Source organism: Ostrea edulis, chromosome 10, assembly GCF_947568905.1.
Source record: "Ostrea edulis chromosome 10, xbOstEdul1.1, whole genome shotgun sequence".
In the NCBI taxonomy this organism is placed as follows: Eukaryota; Metazoa; Mollusca; class Bivalvia; order Ostreida; family Ostreidae; genus Ostrea; species Ostrea edulis.
Genome location: NC_079173.1, coordinates 10,384,093 through 10,407,453, shown reverse-complemented (window position 1 = coordinate 10,407,453; position 23,361 = coordinate 10,384,093). Strand labels below are relative to the sequence as shown.

General features: G+C 35.6%; 1 protein-coding gene across 3 annotated transcripts in view; it reads left to right on the top strand.

Moving 5' to 3' along the window:
- The window catches only part of LOC125666362 (uncharacterized), a 45,370-nt gene that overhangs the window by 10,021 nt on the left and 11,988 nt on the right, over positions 1–23,361 (top strand). For 2 of the 3 annotated variants that reach the window (XM_056151898.1, XM_056151899.1), the window contains exon 2: positions 12,637–12,706. In XM_056151898.1, the coding sequence (XP_056007873.1) occupies positions 12,637–12,706 (70 nt within the window). Of the gene's footprint in view, positions 1–9,571; positions 10,107–12,636; positions 12,707–23,361 lie in introns of those variants that run through there. The other variant, XM_056151901.1, reaches the window with a different exon arrangement.

Below are 23,361 nucleotides of genomic sequence, written 5' to 3'. Positions count from 1 at the left end.
AGTAGAAAAAGTCACTAAATATCATTTTGTTGTCTTTTCGCCTCGAAATAACAATATGACGATAAAGTGTAATATGGCACAAATCAGTCGCCATACCTAGCACCTAGGCTAGCCGCTACGATCTTGAACGCAGCCCAGGGCATAACGAAAATGAGATCGGGTGTCTAGCGAGAGTAAGGCATCCCCCTGTAGACGGACACGTCCGCCACGAGTCCTATATAGCTTGATCAGGTAAACGGAGTTATCCGTAGTCAAAATCAGTATGTGAAGAACGGTTTAAGAATAGCTGTGAAACACGTCAGACAGCATTCGACCTAATGATAGGTTGCATTTGTAAATCAGATCGTTATAACTACCGTATCATTTGCCAAATGCTGACTTTAGACGAGACTGTTGAAACCCCTGTAGTATCATTTTATTTGTCAGTAGCCTACCTCGATTAAAAAACTAATCATATGCAGAACATGCTCATGTTTATCGAATCAGTTGTATACATACATCCACAGCGTCATGGACGCCTTTATATTTGCAACAGCAGAACGATCTATCAAATATTTAGATAAACAAGAGATAAGATCAGCTGTCCGTGGTTTTATGCCTGTATGCAGTATAGATTCCATGCGTACACGAAATACATGCGAGCAGTGCGCATGTCATGCATGACTGGGCGGTATTATTGAGATCATTATTTATGCTTTACTACATGAACTACATGCAGTGGGGATTTTATATCGTCACGATAACGTGAATCACAATAGAACAATCCCAGGATCACTGGGATCACCACTAACTCAATGAGGGTTGATAAAATACGCCACACTAACATATATATCATTTAGATTCACCCAACACTAAAATACACACACATGCACACACAAAATGTTCATGGTTGACTGAATATGATATTTGTCTTCAGTTTCGGTATTCTATTGTACGCTTGAGTGAATACAGGATCTATTTTTAGTATATGATAGACTGGTTATGTACATGTGTATGACAATAAGTTATTTCAGCGTGACCTTTTTAAATAACCGGTGATATACATGTACATTAAATTAACTGTATCAAGAAGAAATTGTTTGAAGAAGGCCATAGAATTGAACACATTTATATCCTCTCATTTGATACTTTAAAAAAATAAAGATGGTGAAGTTCGATTTGTTTCTTGAGCTTTTTATTAACAAATACTACTAATAAACTTTAAGTTACTAATTTTGTGTTTCCCAGCAGCTCGGGTAGTTGCATATAGCAGCTGGTAATTATCTGTCACGCAATGTACAAAGGCAACAGTAAGCATTTGTAACTAGTCTCGCATTCCTCAGACTCTCGCTCTCGAGACTTTGCTCAAGCGAGAGTCTAGTACGCTTCCTATTTTGATTTTGTGACCAATAGAGGGCGTTAAACCAGAATAATAACAATGACTACTCTTGATAAGGATATAAAAAGGCTGGCGAAACTCCGGACTTTTGTCGTGTCCAGAGTTAAATGTCGCACTGCTGTATGCGTTTTTTGTTCGTTACTAAGCAGACAGAGATATTTTATTGTGTGTTGAGCTAAAATCTCTTTTAGTATAATTGATAACTGAAGATCTTTCAGTTGAAAATTTAAAGTTTGCCTTTGTAAACAAACGTTGACAGTTGCTTTGAACTTCCGTTCCTCCATGTTTCTCTATCAGCCAATCAGAAAGAATACCGATTTCTCGGTAAGCCTCGATTTGAAATCACAAAAATGAAATAGGAATCATACCAGAATCTTGGTCGTGCAAAGTCTCGAGAGCGAGAGTCTGGGGAAAGCGATACTTTGTACATAACCAGGGTGTGTGTATGAAAACATATTTTGCGTCTAACCTTAGGTAAGAGTTCAGCAAAGGGTGACGACTATCAGACGAGTCGGATATTGTACAGTCTATTGCCATTGGTTTTATCAACCGGCAAATAAGAATAGCTACTTGTTCATCCTATCACCAGGAATCTGTTTATATGAATATTGAATAATTATATAAATATTTTATATGTTTATATAAAATTATATTAAAGTTTATAAATATTTATATGAATATTAAATGTTTATATAGCTATTAAATGTTTATATAAATATTTTAACAATGTTTATTTTTTTACGTCAATGAGGTGATATTACGCAACGGTAGGCCTATATAATCATGCTCGAAAGCGTTTTATGGGGGGGGGGGGGGGGGATGTCGGTATACCCTGGCATATCATCAATAAATTTAATGTAAATTTAGAAAATTTATAATAAACTTTAATTCATATTTATGTTTGATTTTAAGAAGGTGATATTGTAGTATCTCATTTCTCACACTTCCCTGTGTTTGTCGGTCAACAAATCCGAAACAGCAGCGGAATGGCCATGGGTCGGGTTGTCATTGTGTCGTCAATATTATTTTAATGTCCTACATTTTTGCAGTTATTCCTTTACATCGAAGTTAAGGGATGTCGCTCTTTGTATCAATAAACAATTAAAAGTCATTAGATTCTAGCGGCAGAGTGCTCGCCCCGCATGCGGAAAGCCGGGGTTCGAATTCCGGCCGCGACAGATCAAAGTCGTTAAAACAGGTAGTGACAGTTCCATCGCCAAACACTTGGCATCAGGTGTGAATGTCACGGTTCCTCGGATATGGCCTTCAAAAACGGATGTCCCGTGTCACAGTTGGTGTGGCACGCTAATGAACCCTCACTGCTCAATGGCCGTAACCGCCGAGCATAGGCCTAAATTTAAAGCCCTTCACCGGTCTTGGTGACGTCTCCATATGAGTGCAAAATTCTCAAGAGAGACGTTAAACAAGATACAATCAATCAATCATTAGAATATTTTAATATTTTATTATACTGAGTTTAAAGCTTCACGCATATACATATATGCCGTAATCTTTGGATAATATCGTGGGAATAAACATGTGTTTTATAATTTCTAAATCCTAGCTGTCTTTCATTATTCGGAGGGAGATGAGTTGTGATATTCAAGAAAATTGGTAAAATGAAAATTTTAGTAATTCAGTGGACAGCCATCTTAAATTGGACTCTGATTCAGCTGCAGAATTGTAGCTCTCTGGGAAAAAATATTGGGACAAATCAGAGAGCTACAGATCCAATCCTTATAAAAACCTTCGATGTACTGCGCAAAAACTAATGCGAATGTCGTCAATATATCTAAATGTCGCATTGAAGGCCACAGCAAGATATTTTTTCTTCCCACGTAGACATTTTAAAATAAATTCTGCTTCATATGAATATAAAAACAGGTCAGCGAACAAAGGAGCACAATCCGTGTCCATGGGAATTCCAACAGACTGTTGGTGCTTTGTTTTGTGTTCGATTTTACAGATTATTTCCTCTACCTATTTTAGTTGATGTGACTAGCAAACGTTATGTTGCAGATTGATTGAATTTCGATTTTTTTTTTAAAAGCATAGTTATGAAACCCAGATTTACTATGCTACATGTTTGTGAATTGAATTTAATGATTATATACTTCTGAATAAGACTATCTAATCCTTAATAAAAATTACACGTGTCAAGTGTATGACCAACAAAACGTCAAACCACAGCTGACATTCGATATTGGTAAATATAGTGACTTGGTACAAACGTTTTAAGCCACAGTTCAAGGTCGAACAACATTAAATGTATATTCTTTCGAACATTGAATACGTCAATTAATGGGGGCGCCGGTTGGGGACAAGTATTACCTATGCAATACTCCCATTATGTTTGTTTATTTTACATTGATTAAATATCAGGCCGCCCTTAATGTTTCTAAAAGTAGTAAAGCGGTCCTAGCTTGCGATTGAAGGGTATACTTCCGTGCCCAAACCGAAGGCGGTTATTTTCTCCGATATTCAGTCAACGACCTTTGTCTTACATATTTTTCAAATTCTACATATTTCTACTTCTTAAAAGTGCATATTCGTTTATATTGTCGATATCAGACGAAATGTTTACGTCCATGAATGTTCGTAAACAGATGTGACGATTGTGTGGAATCAACCCCCGGTTTGTTTTGGGTTGTTTTTTTTTTATTTTATCAATTTTCAGTTCGCTTACAATTAATCACACTTTACTTATCAATTTCTACCCAGAGTTATCGTTCCTTACACTCACTTACACGTGCAAGTGAGAGCAAGGAACGACAACTCTGGGTAGAGATTGTTTACTTATATAAAATGGAGGGTAATCGTAATAAAAACAAATCCAAAAATGTAAACTTGTTAATCCAAACGTGCAATCGTGTTTAATTTCTCAGTGTCTCCCGTGAGGAGCTGCATTATAATAGGGTTAGAATAGGTCCTCAGTACCCCCTTGCTTGTCGTAAGAGGCGACTGAATGGGGCGGTCCTTCGGATGAGACCACAAAAACCGAGGTCCCGTGTTACTGTAGGTGGGGCACGATAAAGATCCCTCCCTGCTCAAAGGCCGTAAGCGCCGAGCACAGGCCTAAATTTTGCGGACCTTCACCGGCAGTGGTGAGGTCTCCATATGAGTGAAATATTCTCGTGAACGTTAAACAATATTAAATCAATCAATCAATCAGTGCCAGCCATGTACATGTGTAACTCAGAGTGTGTAAGTTTTGTTTCTGGGAAATATATATTTCGATCAGTGTTTTAATCTTCATTTGTGTGATAGTTTGATTTCTTATTTTACATTTCTCTTTATAAAGACGTATCATTGTTTTCTAAGTTATACGGGGTCATCCCTACAATATTTCCATTAATTAGTAGGCTTAGTATTTACATATTTGTACCTTACAACATTATACATCTGACACGCATTGGCGGATCCAGAAGGGGGGGGGGGTGGTCCGGGACCCTTCCCCCATTTCTTCAAAAACTTTAGCCAAAGAAAGAGATAAAAATAACGCATTTTGAGGTTGGAACCCCCCTTTGAAAATTGAAAACCAAATTTAATGGTAGAACCCCCCTTTAGAAAATGCCTGGATCCGTCCCCAAACACATTACATACATTAATGTAGCTGAAACTGACACATTAACACTGTTGCATGTGTAGATTTACAAGTTTACATGCTTGGTTTTGTGAACATAATTACCCTCCATAACATGAGGCATTAGGTGGCTTAGCTAAATTCTTTATTTACGGTGTGCGAGTTTTTCGGAAATCATTTGACGGGGACAACCATTTATTAGAATTGAAACCTGAATCTCACCTAATTAAGGTCTTCCGAAAAGAGATATGTTTTCCATTCATTGATCAATATTTATTTTATTTAAATGTTACCTCTATTTGTCAAAGTCTGTTATTATGAAGTCAACAATTACCGCCACGGAATCCGCAAGAATAGTATTTATATTTAGCTCACCTGAGCTGAATACCCATTGTTGTCGTCATTAACTTTTTGGCTTAACTGATTTCTCAAAAACTGCATAACTAATTTCAACTAAACTTGGAAGGGATTTGAGTTTGTCCTATTTATTTTGGTAGAGGGTTCATTGCTTACTAAAATCATGCAATAAGTTTGACTGCGTAATATCTCTGGTGTAAAGAAGAAAGTTTTTGAAGTTGTATTAATTTTATGGTTTTGGCAACCATCCCTCAGATCCCGGGTGGACAGGGTCTATAAAATTGAAAAATCTGTGTTTCCCTATACCCGTAGATGCTGTATATCAAAATCGGTGAGAATTGATTTTACCATTTAAGAGAAGGAGTTAAACTTGTTCAAATTCAAAGTTCACGACCGACGCGCGGCGACGGACGAAAATTAATAGCAATACGTCACTTGAGTGACTCAGGTAACCTCCCAAAATCAATAAAAGGACAAAAACACACACCGGAATCACCAAAGATGGGATCATACTCCTGTAGGAGGAGTAAATCCGGTAACACACACCTTGAATCCTCTGCCTGGATTAAGTAAACGGAGTAATACGTAATCAAAGTTAGTATGAAAGAACGGTTTAATGATTTGTGTGAAACACATCAGACAACATTCCACCTAATACTGTATCATCATATTTACACATCCGGTATTTTTGCCTTCAATATCTTTACCTGTTGTAATGATAACCATTTCCTCATGAATACAGTGTAGCTGCAGAACTGTAGCTCTCTGACAAAAATATTGGGACAGATCAGAGAGCTACAGATCCACCCCTTATTAAAAAACCTTCGATTTACGGCACACAAAAATGCGCATGGTTGAGGCCTTATAGCGTTGTATTTTTGTATTGTTTTCTCAAAAGTTCGTTAACGTAGCCATGTTACATAGCCAGTCAATTCGAATCCCGGTTTATTTCCATACTTACTCAATAATGTGTAGATTTGAACTAGCATCTCTACAAATATTTTTAGTTGAATATTTTAAATAATGAATCACCCCAGTTCGATTAAATAATATTATTCAAATAAACCCACAACTACGCGGCTTTTCATTAGCCTGGTCTGGTTCCCATCCCTGCCTCACGAGTATAGGGGACCAAAACGAGGCTTTTGTAGCATCTTTAATAATCAAGAGCTTATTTTACCTTTATATGAATTATATTTTAAAATTTCTATTAATCAGTCGTATCTAGAATAAATGAAGACCAATTATATAAATTTCAACGAATACTATGAATAGATACCAATAGCAACTGGGTTTGAATTGACTGGCTACCTAACGTGGCTACTTCAACAAACAAAATCAATTGAAGCTTGGAATTATCGGGTCGTATGGAGCTCTAATGAATATTTGAAGGTATGTTTGGACACAAGTATGGTTGGAAAATATGTTAGGATTTTTTTTATATTAAACTCATGAGACCGCAATACAAGAATACAACGATATTAGGCCTCAGCCGTGTGCATTTTTTTGTGCGCCGTAAATCGACGGTTTTTATAAGGGGTGGATCTGCGGCTCTCTGATTTGTCCCAATATTTTTTCAGAGAGCTACAGTTCTGCCATCTTTGCTAGCCAAGGGTTTTTGGTCCACTCCGCTCCCAAATGGACCGAAAATCCTTGACTAGCAAAGGTGCAGTGCTGCAGCTAAAATGCAGTAAAGCTGTGAACAGTGTGTGCATGAATCTTATAGTACGGTATATTTTCACTGCATTCTCTCACCAGAGGGCACGTTACACAGGCTTCACATACACGTGTAGTACGAACAGCGCACGGAACTCTGGGAAGAGAATGATTTTCACTGCTGAAAGTAAAACGTAAATATGTGAAAAAAAGTTATTGCGAAAATCTGATTTTAAACGAAATTTTTGATTTTCCTGTAGCATCAAGTTATTTGTCTGCTTTGGTTTAGAAATTGGTGCGGGATTAATAGAATCATTCATTATTACGAGTGTGGGATAGTGAAATTCCACCTCGGGGCCAAGATTCACGGTCTAGGACGAGGCTGTGGGATAGTGAAATTCCACCGAGGGGACAAGATTCACGGTCTAGACCGTGAATCTTGGCCCCGAGGTGGAATTTCACTATCCCACACGAGTTTATAATGAATGATTATTTTTCTCACATTATTTGACCCAAATTAACCGCCTCTCACCAGCATTAAAAAAATTACATTTCTTATTTCAAATCCTATCTTAGATTTAAGTACTTCATCATATAAATCGTACTTGAAAATGGTTTACACTAATGTGTAAACTTGAAATTTTATTTCCATCTATTCAGATCATTTCAATTTAGGACTAGATCATTTAAATAATGTCAACACGGGCATGATCAAATTCCCCTTCAGTTTATCATTCCGCGACCTACATATAGTGCTAGTCAAGAAGTGAACCATAGTAACAATTTTAAGGGAAAATATAACTTAAATTTTAATCATTTGAACAATAATGTTTGGAATACATTTAATAATTTCAGACATGATCAGAAATTTTTAATTTGGATGGAATGTTGACGTCAGAAATTGATCTACACTCTAAAAACAATGTTTAGGTTTGGAACACTTTTTAAACGTGTTTAGGTCTAAACGTGTTTAGGATTGTGCTTATATCCTAAACGCGAAGTGTAATAAACATGTTCTACCCTAAACATGTTCAGACTGAGAACATGTTTAGCTATGCAAAAATACAGTATCTAAACACAAAATAACATGCTAAACACTTGCTAAACACATTCCTACACGTCTAAACACAATCCTAAACGTCTATGCGTTTAGGTTTTGAACATGATAAGTTTAGTAACATTGTTGACATTAGTTTTACAGTCTTCATGTAGAATATTCCTGTCTTCTGTAAATGAAATTCGAATTGCAGAAAAAACTGCATGTCAGAATTGCCATACTTCAAACTGCTATAGTGTACCAGGCCCCGATAGTGACCATAGTGTACATCATACACCGTATTGCAAGTATACACTGTCGAGGTCGATATCCAAAATTGATGGAACCATTAGAAGAGCCGTCTATGGGCTTCAACCCTTTCCTGTTGGAAATGAGCAGAGTTTAGGAGTATCCAGAAAATTTTGATCTGGAATTCCATTTCAACTTGAACAGGTCTGGACACATACATATTGAATTAAAAAAAATAGTGTAATTCATTGTCTCTGGTATTAGACGTGCCTTTAGTGTTAATTTAAACCAATGCATCACTCTTACTTTGCATTGGAACAAAATTCATTTAAATCTTGTGAAAGAGAACATCAGTTGCAATCGATGCCCCCCCCCCTTTTTTTTTAATTCAACATGTGACAGTGCCTGTTATGCGAAAACTAGCATATCAAAGACAAAAAAATTGTTGAAGTTGTACTTGCCGGATGATATTTAACCATGTATAGTTTACTTCTTATATGTGCATAAGTGATTTTTAATGGTTTTGTCTTTAACATGTATCGCGGAAATGTCAACTGTGTTGTTTCGGCAATTAGAATATAGAAGTAGAGTTATCGGACTTGCAATGTAATTTGAGAAAAACCGCCCAAACCCGTGTAGTGATTTTGGGGGGTGGATTTTTAGTATTTCTGGTCGGGCTCGGAGTCCTCTGAGCCTGCACGTGATTTTCTCTCTCTCTTACCCGCGAACTCTAGGCAATCGGACGTGTCTCAGAAAGTGCAGCAGTGTAGTTATTGTATTTGTTAACCCCTTGTAAGTTGTTCTGTGTATTTGTGAATATATCTATTTATAAGTGTTTTCCGGTGTTCTTTGTGTGTAGGAAATCACTTTACCCGCATTGTTCAATTTGAAACATCATGGATCCCATAGACACAGTTTGTAATACAAGGGATATTCTTGCTAGATTTTGCAATGTTATTCTCCAATAATTGAAGAGAAAGCTACTATTTAAGACTCTTTAATGCTGTGGATTGAGTTTTAAATAGAAGGTTAGCAAATCATTTTGTAATTGAGACAAAGTCAAAACCTAAATACAAGGAGAACTAAACATGTTCAAAACCTAAACACAAAAGAGGTAAACGTGTTCAAAACCTAAACACAATAAGGGTAAACATGTTCAAAACCTAAACATAATAAGGGTTAAACATGTTTAGATTTAGAACGCGTTCAAAACTGTACACAAGAAATGTGTTTAACTTTGTGTTTAGGATCTAAACACCATTTTTAGAGTGTACATAATGTAGGTCATTCACATTCCTTTGTGTGACGTAGTCATGTCTGTTTATGCAAGATGTTTTAGTCTGAGTCCGATTCAATCACACGGATTCGTTTCCTGGATTGATAGGTGTTGTTCGTTATATTGATGGTTACATTGCCATAAATTTGTCCACCGCTAAATATCGACCCCATGGAATGCTGAGCACTCGTTGATGTAAATTGGTGTGCGACCTGGTTTGTTTGAGTTTGAATGGCGGTATTTTCTGAAAACGGTGTGCCCAAGTCGAAGGTTGGCTGGGATATTGTGGAGCTAGGTAGGGCCCTGGCTGCTGATGCTGTTTCGAAACGAGAGCTGTTTTGTGTAGAAGAGTTTGGGATTGGAACCAGAGAAGAAGTATTGGATGAGGATTTGGATAAAATGTTGCTGATTGCGAATTTCTGTGAATCATTTATTGTGCGGTAATTGTTCAACGATTGAATGTTTTTGTGGCCCGTTACATACACTTGCAATGTGTCAGGGACATTCGAATCCGTCATTCTCTGGACGAGGGTTTTACGGACACTTGTGTTGGTGATTTTCTTATTATCAGGTAGGCCAGCATTTTTTGACATTCTTTTCATAAGGTCATTGAGTTTATTGACGCCGATAGGACTAGATATAAACCATCGGTCTTCCATCCTTGGGCGTTTCTCGTTAGTTACAACGGAAATGTAGAATGGGTCTTCTTGTTTGGAGTATCCCTCGGGGCGTTTAGATTTGTACACAATGTAGATAGATACCGGACATTTTTCAGGGTCATCAGGGGTTGCATACATGCGAGGAGGGCAAGCTCGGCTATCAGTGACATCAACACCCGTTCTAGTCTTGGTGGCCCTCTCATGATATTCTAGATAGTCAAGTTGAAATCCCTCATCTCTTTTTAAAACAACATCACCCCATTTCATTTTATGATGTTCGGTCCCCCCTCGCATGCCAAAATACAATGTGTTGTTAAACCACAAAGTGTTTATCAAAGATGTTGGTGTAGTTTTTCCTAATTGTTCAGTTGTGTAGAGTTTTTCAATTTCGTCAGGTGTTAAAGAGTCAGATCTTCGAGGTTTATTTCCACGTCCCTGTGCTTTTAAATCTTTTTGTTTTGCCTTGAGGGCTTCTCTGCACTGAGCAAATTCGAAGCTAGTAATTAACGGTGACGTTTCAAGTGCCTTTCAAAACTCCCTAACATCCCTCTTAGAGTTGAGGGCTCATATTCTTCACCCGATTTGGTTCTAACGCTCACAATAAAGTTTGCCAACAGAGGGTCCAGCTCAATGGGGGGAATATCATGAATTTCTCTTGACTCCCCTTTCAGTTCAAAATACTCACGTAAAATGTTCAAATGACCCATTGTTTTTCGTAGTGTATTGGAATTTTCATTAACCTCAATGAAAGTAGATGTTTCCACACGTTTAAATCTAGTACTAGTACCATTTGCACCCTCCATGATTTATTAGGCCTATTTATTTTTTGCAGACGATTTTTGTTTACGTTTTAAATAGTAATACACAATGTAAGACAGAAAAATCTCACATGGCTGTCTCGCATGGGCAAAGTCGATCTCACACTGGTGATAATGTGAGAAATACATGTACAGTCATGTCGAATTAGTTGCAAGATAAAACCACTGTAAGATAATCGAGATTAGGTACAATTTTGGCATGGTTGAATATAATTTTCATTATTCATTGAAGTCAAACCCGTTGACAGTTGTGATTCTGTTCATGAAATAAAGCCAAATATTTTCACACGACAGGTATGTCTGGGATTGATATGTAGAAAACTCGGTTCGAACGTGTATAAAAATATAAATGTTTTGACATAGCTGCTTCACTGGTACAGCTGTGGATGACGACTTTCTACCATTCCCTTTACGTAAAACTTAGGTTTTGTGTCTAGAACGACACTGTACATGTACACCAACAGTAACACATCAAAAGAAGTATTTCAATTAAATCGCGATGGAAACGCATTATACTAAGTGATAATGTATGTACCTTAATTAAATGCTCAGATGATTTAATTTTGGATTTTAAAAAGAGTTGAAAAATTCCTTTCCGTTTTAAAATTCTCCAAACTGTATATAGTAACTCAGAATTAGAGGACTTTCGTCGAGACCACGGACACTTATTTCTTACATTCTTGCCCCCCCCCCCCTCTCTCTCTCCCCCCTCTCTCTCTGTCTCTCTCTGCATCTCTGTCTCTCTCTCTCGTGCTCGCATTTTCGTTCCAACTTCCTCCTGTTCTCACCCCCTTGTCCAGGTTCGAGTCCCGACCGCGACAGACCGTAGTCAGAATAAAATATTGATTATTCCTTGGGCAAGCGCTTGGCGTTAGAAAGTGAAGTAGCATGATTCGGAGCGACCATTACATGTAAAACCGAAACCGGGTGTTGCAATGTGTGAACGAAAGACCCATCGCGGTTCAATGACAAAACGAACCTACATATAGCATAGTTAAGAATTAAAAACATTTAGGGATTTCTATACACTGTACATAAAAGAGTTAAATTTTGATTTGTACTTTTTTCTATGGAGCCAATCAAGCGAAATTGTGTTTCATAATATGTGTGTGTATGTATGCTTGCGAGCGTGCGTGTGTGGGGATGGCACTTCAACGTCTAGCTGGTACTGTATCGATATGTGAAACGTATTCTTCAAAAATTCTTGGAAGGATGTAAATTATATGTACCCCCCCCCCCTCCCCGAAAAAATATCTGTGAAGTGACTAATTAAGAAACAAAGTAACAACCCTAAAAAAAAAAGTAACAATCCTAAAACAAATAAATCATTTAAAAAAATGAGGAAAAAAAACCCAAATCGATTTTGTTTATTGGTAATCTGCGATATTAAAGTTGATGTCAATGGTGTGGAGTACATGTATTTGATTTTTGAAAATGCCCTTGATTTCTAACTGAACCTCATAATAGCATTTACTCTCTCATTGACCCGAGTGTCTACAGTGCATTTTCTGGATAATATTTGAGTATATTCAATGATGACATTTAAGCAATACCTTGGTGCAGTAAAACTCAATTTGTGATAAATGTTGACGAACTTTCAGGTTTCAAATTATTGATTTTTCAGATGAAGTATTTGACATCTGTCTGGTTTATCGTGTGTACGATTGGCCCAGCCCCGGTGTACAGTTTACAAGGTAAGTCTAGGACTGCGGTATATCTAAGTATGCTTTATTCACACCATCCCAAAACGTGTGTGCAGCTCTGTACAGCGTGGGACTTTATTTTTGGAATAGGACTTCACAGCCATGGCGGTTTTACTGTCAAAAGTGTGCATTCAGATTTTTGGATTATTGGCATTTATCCACCTCAATGGCAAATAAGATCTTTTGTCTCTGGGAGATTCATTTGGGGGGATAAAAACCAAAAAAAAAAAAAAAAAAAAAAAACCAAAAAAAAAAAAAACCAAAAAAAAAAACCAAAAAATAAAATCCACCAAAACATGTCATCAAATTAGGATATCTGCACATTATTCATCGACGAATATTTAAGATATATCATTGTCAAATAGATTATTTTAAAATTTCTTTCCCCGAGAAGCAGCATGAATATCCTTCCTTTAATTAGCGTGCCTCACTTCATTAGTTCTGAATGACATGTTAGGCACGAGTTTACTGGAAAAAACCCTTTTCGCTTGGTGTTTACATGAGAACATTTTGCATTACCCGGTATTACATGCAAACATCCGTATTGCTTACATGTTTACATTATCTCAATGAAATGAAGTCATTGCTTAATTACCCTGTACACATGCGTGAAATTGACAGACTGGCAACAACTGGATTAGTCTTACTCCAAACCGGTTTTGACCGGTTATATAACGCAAAATTTCTGTACAATGTTAAGTCCCTGATTTGTGGACCAAAACACAAAGGCGACAATGTAATATGATGGGGGTGGGGGTGTTGGTTACAGAGAACTGTCATATATATGTTCTTTATATTCCAACTAGAAACAAATTGTGTGTACTCCACGCACGCACAAACGCAACCACCCACCCACAAACTTTCGTTATAACTCGAAACGCTTTACAATTTAGGCAAGATGTTCATTGACGATAATCTAGACAAATGTCTATTTTACCTAGGTATTACATTAACTATAATAATGTACATGTAAGCAAAAATGTCTGTTGACCATAATCTAGGTAGAATGTTTATTGACCATATATTTAGGAAAAAAAATGTCTATACAATATAAACAAGACAAACATTCTATTCATCGTAATATAGGTAAAATGTATTGAAATTGACCATAATCTAATTAAAAATGGTCTACTGACAATAATCTAGGCATAAATGTCTATTGATCATAATCTTGGCAAAAATATATATTGCTCATAATATAAGCACGTCTATTGATATTAATCTAGACAGAAACATCAACTGAATATAATCTACAAATTAGGAATAAAATCTATTGTCTATAATCTAGACAAGCGCGGGTATTGACCATAAAGTGAACAAAAATATATATATTCACTACAGTCTAGGGAAAAATGTGACGTCTAATATAATAAAGTAGGCAAAATATCTATTGACCATAATCTACACACAAATGCCAATTGTCTAAAATCTAGGCAATATTGTCAATCAACTAATCATCCCTGTGAGCAGCGAACGTAAACGAATTTCTTATTTACACTAAATCTAGTTTTCTACTTGCAGTTTTAAACATATAAAACACAAAAATGGTTATAGTATCATAAATTTTATGCTGCTGATACAGAAGACCTTATAAGTGTATGTCGGGGTGTCAGACTCACAGAAATATGGTCCAGAGATCTATTTCGGAATTTTTGACTTGTCCAAAAAACATACATGTAACTGAATGGGGGTGACAGTTTTGGATTGATGATCTGCCCCCCCCCCCCCCCCCCCCCCCCCCCCCCTTAAAAACTTTCCATGACTCCAACTTCGGCCATAACTTTAAAGACACACGTAAAAATTATTATGGTAAGGGGAATATTAATCTACTTTTACAGGTTATGTGTCAAGGTCAAAGTTCATTAGGTCAACTGAAGGTCATTCCCAAGGCAAAATCACAGTAGGTCTGGCTCACATTTATGGCATTTGTTTCGCCAAAACAGCTGTTATTTCATCCTGGGGAAGATCTACTCCTCTACCATGATTTTGAATCACTTACTGAGATGATCACTTAATTATTAATGACCAGGGAAATCGTATTCAGATCGTCAAGCCTTTGATCTGAATGGCATTTATTGTCATCTATTGTTTAACGAAAACAACGACTACTATTTTAACGATATTCCAATGCATTAACTGCGAGTCGCTTCAGTAAATTTTAACACGCTTCAAATTTTCATTCAATATTTGAAAAGAATTTAGTCCTTCTGTATCAATTTATTATATCTGTGAGGCTTTAAACTGATCGATCCCTCCGATAATCTGACCCCCAGTCTACCATGCACCCATTCTCGTCTATTGTTCTAAACACATAAAAAGCGGTGCCCACTCTGTGCTTTTTATGCGTGTGTGTTCACCGGTTTAATGGAGTTCTCAAACAACAGACCACTGCAAAGATATAACGTAACAACCAACATACGACAGTAGTGAAATGATGCTAATAAAAACCAGAGGTGTTTGCCAGCCGGGCTCTGTGCCCTACCCTTTCAGCCCCACCCACCCCAAAACGGTATTATCAATGTTAGCGGTTTTAAATTTAAAGTAATGCGAGTTCTCTCCTTTAATGAATATTTTAGATGAGGCATTCAATAATATCCAGTCTTTTTAAGTATTCAAATATGTGACTGCTACCTTTAATAACACATTAAAAATGCAGGGGACAGAGAAGGGGATATACGTGGCCCGGCAGTCACCTCCCCTTATTTAACAACATATTTTTGTTTCTATACAATCTTTATAGCCATGGTTATGATGCATTTACGTTCATGAAACTGCTGATCTGCGAGGATATAGCCACTTTTACTTACAATATGTTATACTTTTATACATAAAAGAAATTTACAACGTTGGGAACAAAGTCCAAAATTATAAAATTCTTGAAATTCTTGTTGGTAGTTTAATTCTACATCATTATGTGAAATCATGACCCCACTGTAAATTCTTGCGTCAGAAAAGAAATCCACATCATTACCAAACATTAACGTTAATAGGGTGTATTTTCCGAGAACAGAGAGAAATTTTGTTATTATTAAAATTTTCTGTAACGTTGCAATGTTCAGGAGATTTGATATTGATTTAGAAATATTGCGTCCTTCCCTAATAGGAAATGAATAGATCAATTTGGGAAGATTTAAAAAAACGAATATTTTGATCTCAGAGAAAATGCCAGCCCCTCTCCATCAGAAATCAAATATGTCGAGCAGACATTATCCCCATATTCCATAGTTGATATACTGTAATTCACTTTTTATTCTTGAGTCCCTATTTTTCGCAAAGATACAAAGATGTAATTATTCACGAGACACAACTTTCGCGATCATTATTTATTATTCAAGTCTTTTTTATGCAAGAATTTGTTTTCACCGGTGGCAGTAGGAACATCACTCAGGCTTTTCCGTCGACAAAAAAGTCACTTTGCACATGCACAAGTACATGTTTCTCAATAAATCAATGCTGTATTCTCATAAATGTACAGTCATACTTTACAGAGAGGAGGTTGGAAAATACAGAATACTGCATATACAATTGTAAAGGAATATATATTCTTATATTACTATGTACAAGTATAAAGTGGAGAAAGATTGATTCAACCAATGAACATTACCACGAGACAAAGTTTTATCCTAATGAAATTTTTAAAGATATGTAAGGTCCACATTTTTCTTTACAACGAATAGAAATTTACATAAACTTTTCAGTAGTGCAAGATTTGTTGATGTAAATAGTTTGTGGAATTTTAAAATATTTGGATTCTTTGTTAATTTTTTAGACAATAAAGCTTTTCTGGCATTTGTTAAATTATGTTGTGTACACTCAAAAATGTAATGATATTCGTCTCCCACTTTGTTTCGATTACATAAATAACAGAAAGGTTGACTTCTAGGATTATTACTCCATCTTCCATCAGCAATTTCTCATTAATAATTGTCAAGAGAATAAAAAAAAAAGTTCTGTTTGGCTTGTGCGTGTTTTAATTATTTAAATAAAAAAAAAAGAACTTTTAATGTTATGTGATATCAATTCAAAACGGTTTCTATAAATCATTCATTTATAAATGTGCATAGCAACATGCAACGTTAACATCAAACAATAGAGAAACAATCGAAATACACTGCCTTTCATTTTATAAAGATGAGAATCCCCAGCGAATGGCGTGGAAATTAAACACGCTTCATGACGCTTGTTAATCTTTAGTCAAATAGCAGACACAACATCCTATCCCTAAAAGGATCGCGATTCAGAACAATTTTATTTCCATTATTTATCTCTTTTCCTGTAGGGATACTGTGGTTTTATTATTTTATTACTTCACTCGTTTGTTTGTATTGAATAAATCGTGTAAAATAGTGTTCAATATGTGAGCGTGAACACATTGAAATTGCTCAAAATAAAGTTTTGTTTTTTTTTCCGAAGTATTCTAAGGAAGCCTTAAATTATTATTCTAAATGCGAAATTCAAAATACTCAATTCAGTCAGAATGCATTTCCAGTAAATTTGATAACTTGTTCATTAAATAAATTGAGGCTTGATTAGAAATTTAATCATGCACTTGATAAACATTGGAAAATGGTATGATTGAATGGACGGCTAACAATATTTTGCAATTCATCTGTTCAGCCCCACCTAATCGGTTATCATTGCTATAAAGTAGTGTTATTTCTATTCAGTTTTGATCTCCGTATGGTTATTGGTGGCTTATATTGGTTCCTACAAGGATGACTTTCTGTTAAAAAAAAAGAGATCATTATTAACAAGACGCCTCTATGAAACCTGTGTCTTTTATGGGCCATACTTTATAACTATAACAAGTAAGTTGCTTACTTCTTTTCTAAGACTCAAGAAACAGTCTGAGGTTATCAGGTCAACTGCAATTTCAGGGTATCCCCCTTTTCTTGTAGAATGGCATTCAAGGTTACTGTTCGTTCCATGCTGCCCGACACATTCTGCTGATATGATGTGCATATACATTCTATCTATATTCTGTGTCTGTTTTACAACTGTCCTTAAGGTATTTGCTAATATAGCACCAGAAATATCTGCTGATGCTAGTCTTTTCTATTGAATTGAAAATAGTAGTTTTCGGGTGCATATCGGGTGAGAGAGAAAGAAATGCTTAGACATTTATACTCTCTAAAGATACGAGATGCCCTACTTTCAACACGTGAAATAATCACGTGACATTACAGCTCCCGGGGATGTATCAAGTTCGAAGTGTGGTGGGGGACTGTTTTACCTTTAAAAAGCAATTCCACCCTCGTGTGACGTCCTAAGTTTTGCGAAATCTTTATTTCATTAAAATTTGTGCTTGATAGAATTATGTCTTTAGGGGGAGTTTTATTCAATGGATATTATGAAAAATCTCGTAAAGAATTTGATATTGAAAAGGTTTAAATTTTCTATGAATAATCAATTGTCTATACATGCATTACGAAAATGAATAACTCCTATAGGGCCTACTGGTATTTCTCTATTGTATGTTTAATATCAAACGATTTTCTTGATATCCACAAATAATTCATATATATTTATAAAACAGTTGGTTTTTTTGAAACTGTTGAAATTAAATCATTGTCATTTTCACCAGTTTTTATGTATTTTTATCATGCTACTCAATGAAAATGTGCGATTTTCTTATGACGATCATCTTCACAAGTCAAGGGTTATTGATTTGTTACCTCGTACTAACCCTTGACACCAGTCATGGGCTCAAGACGGAGCATATGATTGGTTTTCAGCCTGTAGGGTGGATACAATCAGACAACGGCTTTTATAGTCGGTCTAAAATAACTGAAACTAAACACACATGTCGCGGCATCTGCAACATGTTGTAGAATTTTGTGACCGTCGATTGATTTTTGGAAATTTTTTTTTTTAAAGAAACAATTAGACGAAGGTCTAGAATACTAGCCGCATGAAAACGATGGATTTTTCAAGTATGTTTGTCGATTGTGTTTCAACAAATTGAACAAGTTATTTAAAATTGAAATAGATTAATAAATAGCCACTATATTTAAGGGACGAAAATATGAATTATTAATTACGTTACATATAAAATCCACACGCAATGTTCATGATGCTGAGAAAAGTAATCCCACGAAGACCATTGTTTACTTACTGTTTTTGCTCTTATCAAATTTGCATTTTAAACAATGAATCTCAATGGATGATTTAATTTTAGCTTATCGCGTCATCCTCTGTCCCTAACCTATGTTTTGAATGGTGACTGGTGTCAAGTGTTAGTGCGAGGTAACGAATCAATAACCCATGACTTGTGAAGATGGATGATGATATAAACTTTTGCTTTTGTATAATCTGGCAACATGTATATTTTCTTCGGTTATTGATTAAATCAACCTATATTAAGTGGAAATCAATACCAATTTTCTACTTTGAACCATTAATTTTTATAAACCCTATGAGGATGGAACTCCCTTAAGGTGGCTCATTACACCAAAGTTTAATTAATGGCTCGTTAAAACACCTCATAGGAATCATGTTTTCACCATCAAAAGAGTGACACAAGCTTTCAATTATTTTGTATGAATTTTTTGGTCGTTTTTTTCTTCGGAATGATAAAAGTGTGTTTTGTTCGCAAATAAGAGATTTTGAAGTCCAAATTTCGCTGTGATTTGATGCATGATATGACTATCTGATATAAAATGCCTACAAGATTCAGGTAGTTGTTGGCTACAGTGACTGGAACAGGACAAGTTGAAAAATGAAAAAAAAAAAAAAAAAAAAAAAAAAAAATCGTTCCCACGAAATGGAATTCGTTCCCTCGAAGAAAAATTTATTCCCACAAAATAAAATTCGTTCCCACAAAATGGAATTCGTTCCAAAAAAGTAATTTCGTTCCCATGAAATAAAATTCGTTCCAAAGAAATTAATTTTGTTTCCAAGAAATAAAATTCAATCCAACAAAATAAGAATCTCTTAATTTTCTTTGGACAAGGGACTTGTAAGCTTGTGAAATTCATTTTAAATCTACAACATCTAATCACTAGTCCAAATAAAAGTTCAAAACTGAAACTCTCTTTTGCTCCATCATATATTAATCAACACATGAAGCATCTTACGGCGTATTATCTATATGTCAATAAATCAATCCTTAGCATGCAGTTTGCGACCATGTACATCTTGTATTTGTCTGCTTTTATTAGCAGAAATTACCCAATGTTTTATGATTTTTCTCTGTTTTAAACCCATTACTTTTTATCTTTATAGATGACAACACAGGGGTGTTTTTCAAATGTGTGATACACTCTTTTTAAAACGATGAAAAACTGAAGCGGATTTTGGTGGTGGATATTATTTACAAATGTATATAATTTATCAATAGGCAACAAATAATACAAAACTTTAATATCTGACAACCGAGCCCCTGGGCACCAAACTGACTTTCCCCCATAACATCGGTTTAACCTCGCTAATATATTTTCCGCGTGGACCTTGGTACCGAAAAACTAAATACATTTCCCTGGCTGTGTTCAGTTATACCAGTCAGAAAGTTCTCAGACTCCCTCCGGAACTGCGATTCGAAATCGGAAGTTTAAAATCAATCACGGCAAACAATGCCAAATCAGTCCTTTGTTATCAAAATTGATATTCCGAATTTCATGTGATAATTCTTAAATACATAGGATCAGATTGAAAATAAGATTAATTGATTGCAACATCCTATATTGTAATGTTAAACAAATGCTACACTGCACGAGTTTTACGTTATTGATTTCCTTTGGAAAACGGGCGTCTTGGATGATCAAACATATCAAAATTTCAAAATGCAAACCTTCCCTTGTGTGGATTAGATTTAATAAGCTTCGAAGTTGATTAAAATCAATTATAATTACGGTGTCTTTATATTGGCATATTCTAAGTGATATCGCCGTTATGCATATCTCAATAGAAATGACTTGTACACTGTAACATGTACTGTTCATAATAATATTACTGGACATGTTCAGGGAATGTATACTATATGATTAATATATATCAAAATTTCATCCCGCGTGACATCTGTTTTGTTCAATGTAGTCTATTGCGCCTGAGGCCAGTTTCACAAAACTATCTTACGACTAAGATTTGTCTTACGACCAAAATTTGTCATAAGATCCATCATAGCTATTTCACAAAATTGTCATATCTTAAGATTGTTAGAAATCTTAAGACATCCAGGTATTTGTCTTAAGGCTATACTGAACTATGTTGTGCTAAGAGATAGGTACATGCAGCTTATTCGGAGGGAACATGGTTTCTGGGACAGAAACAATCTATTAGACTGCATGGAGAATGTGGACATCATTGAAAAGCTTCGTATACCGCGACATGTGATCTTTATGATCAATTCAATCTTCGTTTAGGATATCCCACAACCACCTCTTCTCTACTTCCGCTGTTTATGCATGTCCACATTTTCTTCATTTCTTCTGTTGATTTTACAGCATTGACTCTAGAAGTGACTTCATAGCATTGTAACTGTAGTTTTGTTTTGAAAGCAAATGTATTTTCTTTTCTTCACCTCGTCATACAATACTGATATTTCAGCAGCCTAAAAGTTTGGACATAGTTTCATAGACATTTTAAATCTTTTCACACCGATTTGTCTGAGCACATGCATACGGACTTCGTAGCTGCTATGTGGTCACAAGTAAACGCATTCGAATACCATTCATTTATTGTTTGTATAAACAAAAACTGTTGAATAAATCTATTTCTTGACGATTTTATCTTTTTGTTAGTTTTCGTACTATTTCATTTAGGAAAGCTTTTGCGCCAAGTACAGAAGTGAGACATAAATGAGTTCGCAAAATTGCTGACGTTGTAAACTCTCGCATGCGTCCTGCGTATTACAGAACGAGATACAAGATACATTCGTTGTTATCCTGAATAAAAAAGTGTTCCCGGTATTTTTGTATTTATTCTCTACTTTCGTTTCATTGAGTTTTTGAATTATCCCCCTTTGATAAATAAATATCTTCTGCATAACAAAATGGCACCGCACGGCAAGAAATTGACAAGAGAGCAGAAAGATATTATTGTACAAATGTCAAATGATGAATGTTTGAGCTATAAAATTGAGGAAATAACGGGGATAAACAGCAGAACAGTTGATAAATTTCTGAAGCGTGTGAAAGAAAGGGGCAACATAGAAAACTTACCTCGAGGTGGAATCAGGAGAAAAACGACACCGCGTGATGACAGAATATAAGAAACAACCGGCGTCAGACTACATGTATAGTCGAACACGCGAACGCGTTTTGTTCGATTAATGCAATGTTTGTTATGAATTTGCTTAAGTATTACCTGTGTCTTTGGTTTTCCCTACCTAACCACACCCTCGTTTACGGAATACTATTTTTGTATTCAATATGTTATTTTGTTGAATAAAACAAGTGCGGTGTTGCTAACTTGTAACAAACGCATCAATCCCATTGCCTTTTTTCTTTATATTTCCAATTAGTGACACAAATATAAAATGAGGCATAAAACACGATATCAGACTTTTGATATAGTGTTTCTATGAAAATATCATTCAATGTTTTCATTTTTGTATTATAATTTCTGTAATCAAATAGTAGACCAACCGAGTGTAACTTTTGAAATGCAATTAAGTGTAAGGTCGCGTTATTATAAATATATTTAATAATTACAAATGCCTAAAATCGTAATATTTCAATTTTCTATTATATTTTCATATACTGTAATCTTTCATATACATGTAACATTTAAATTCATCCATACAAAAGGACGTTATTTTACAATGTAACGAATATAACAACGTCATACGACCTATCTTAAGATTTCTAAAGTTAAGATAGTTTTGTGAAACAGTACTGCATTGTCTTACGATTATCATAATTCAGATCTTGAGACATTCTTGTGATCTATCTTATGACAGATCTTAAGATAGTTTTGTGAAACCCTGTCCAGGGTAATACGAAGCAGTCCCTCCAAGCGTCGGAGCACCCACAGTGTATAATATATATACTAGATAATGGAAAAACACGCAGGGTTTACATGCTCTCTCTCTCTCTCTCTCTCTCTCTCTCTCTCTCGCAAACATACAATAGAATGATAACACATGCACACAGGGGCTAAGCCCGTTTTGGGCCCGGACCCTGGGATACCATCTATATTTATGGTATCACAGGGTTCGGGCCCAAAACGGGCTTAGCTCCTGTGCACATGCAGTAATATTATACATAGTGTGAAATTGGTTTAAATATATGTATAACCATCATTGATAAGTAAAAAGCATCACGAGTTGTTATCTGTAAACAAATACGATCGACCTTAAAGAGTAAATTGTTGGCAGCAGGAAACACTAATTAAATGGGCCTTGATTATCTGAATCATCAACACTCCTGTCCATTTTTAATAATGCGTTAATACGAGGGGAACAAAAGTATACAAATATTTTCAGGCTTAGAGAATCTATGAGAATTATTGATAAGTTCTATCAGTATTGTTGCAGGCCCGAGGTTAAGTGTTTGAAAGTGAGGCCATATGTTTGGGCAGTAAATCAGGCCGAGTAGAAACTGGGTATAGCAATAGCTTTAAGCTTCCTGAAATAACGTTCACACAAAAAACGTTTAAAAATCATTTCTGTATTATTGAATTAGTTTTAGAATTATGAATGTAAAGAG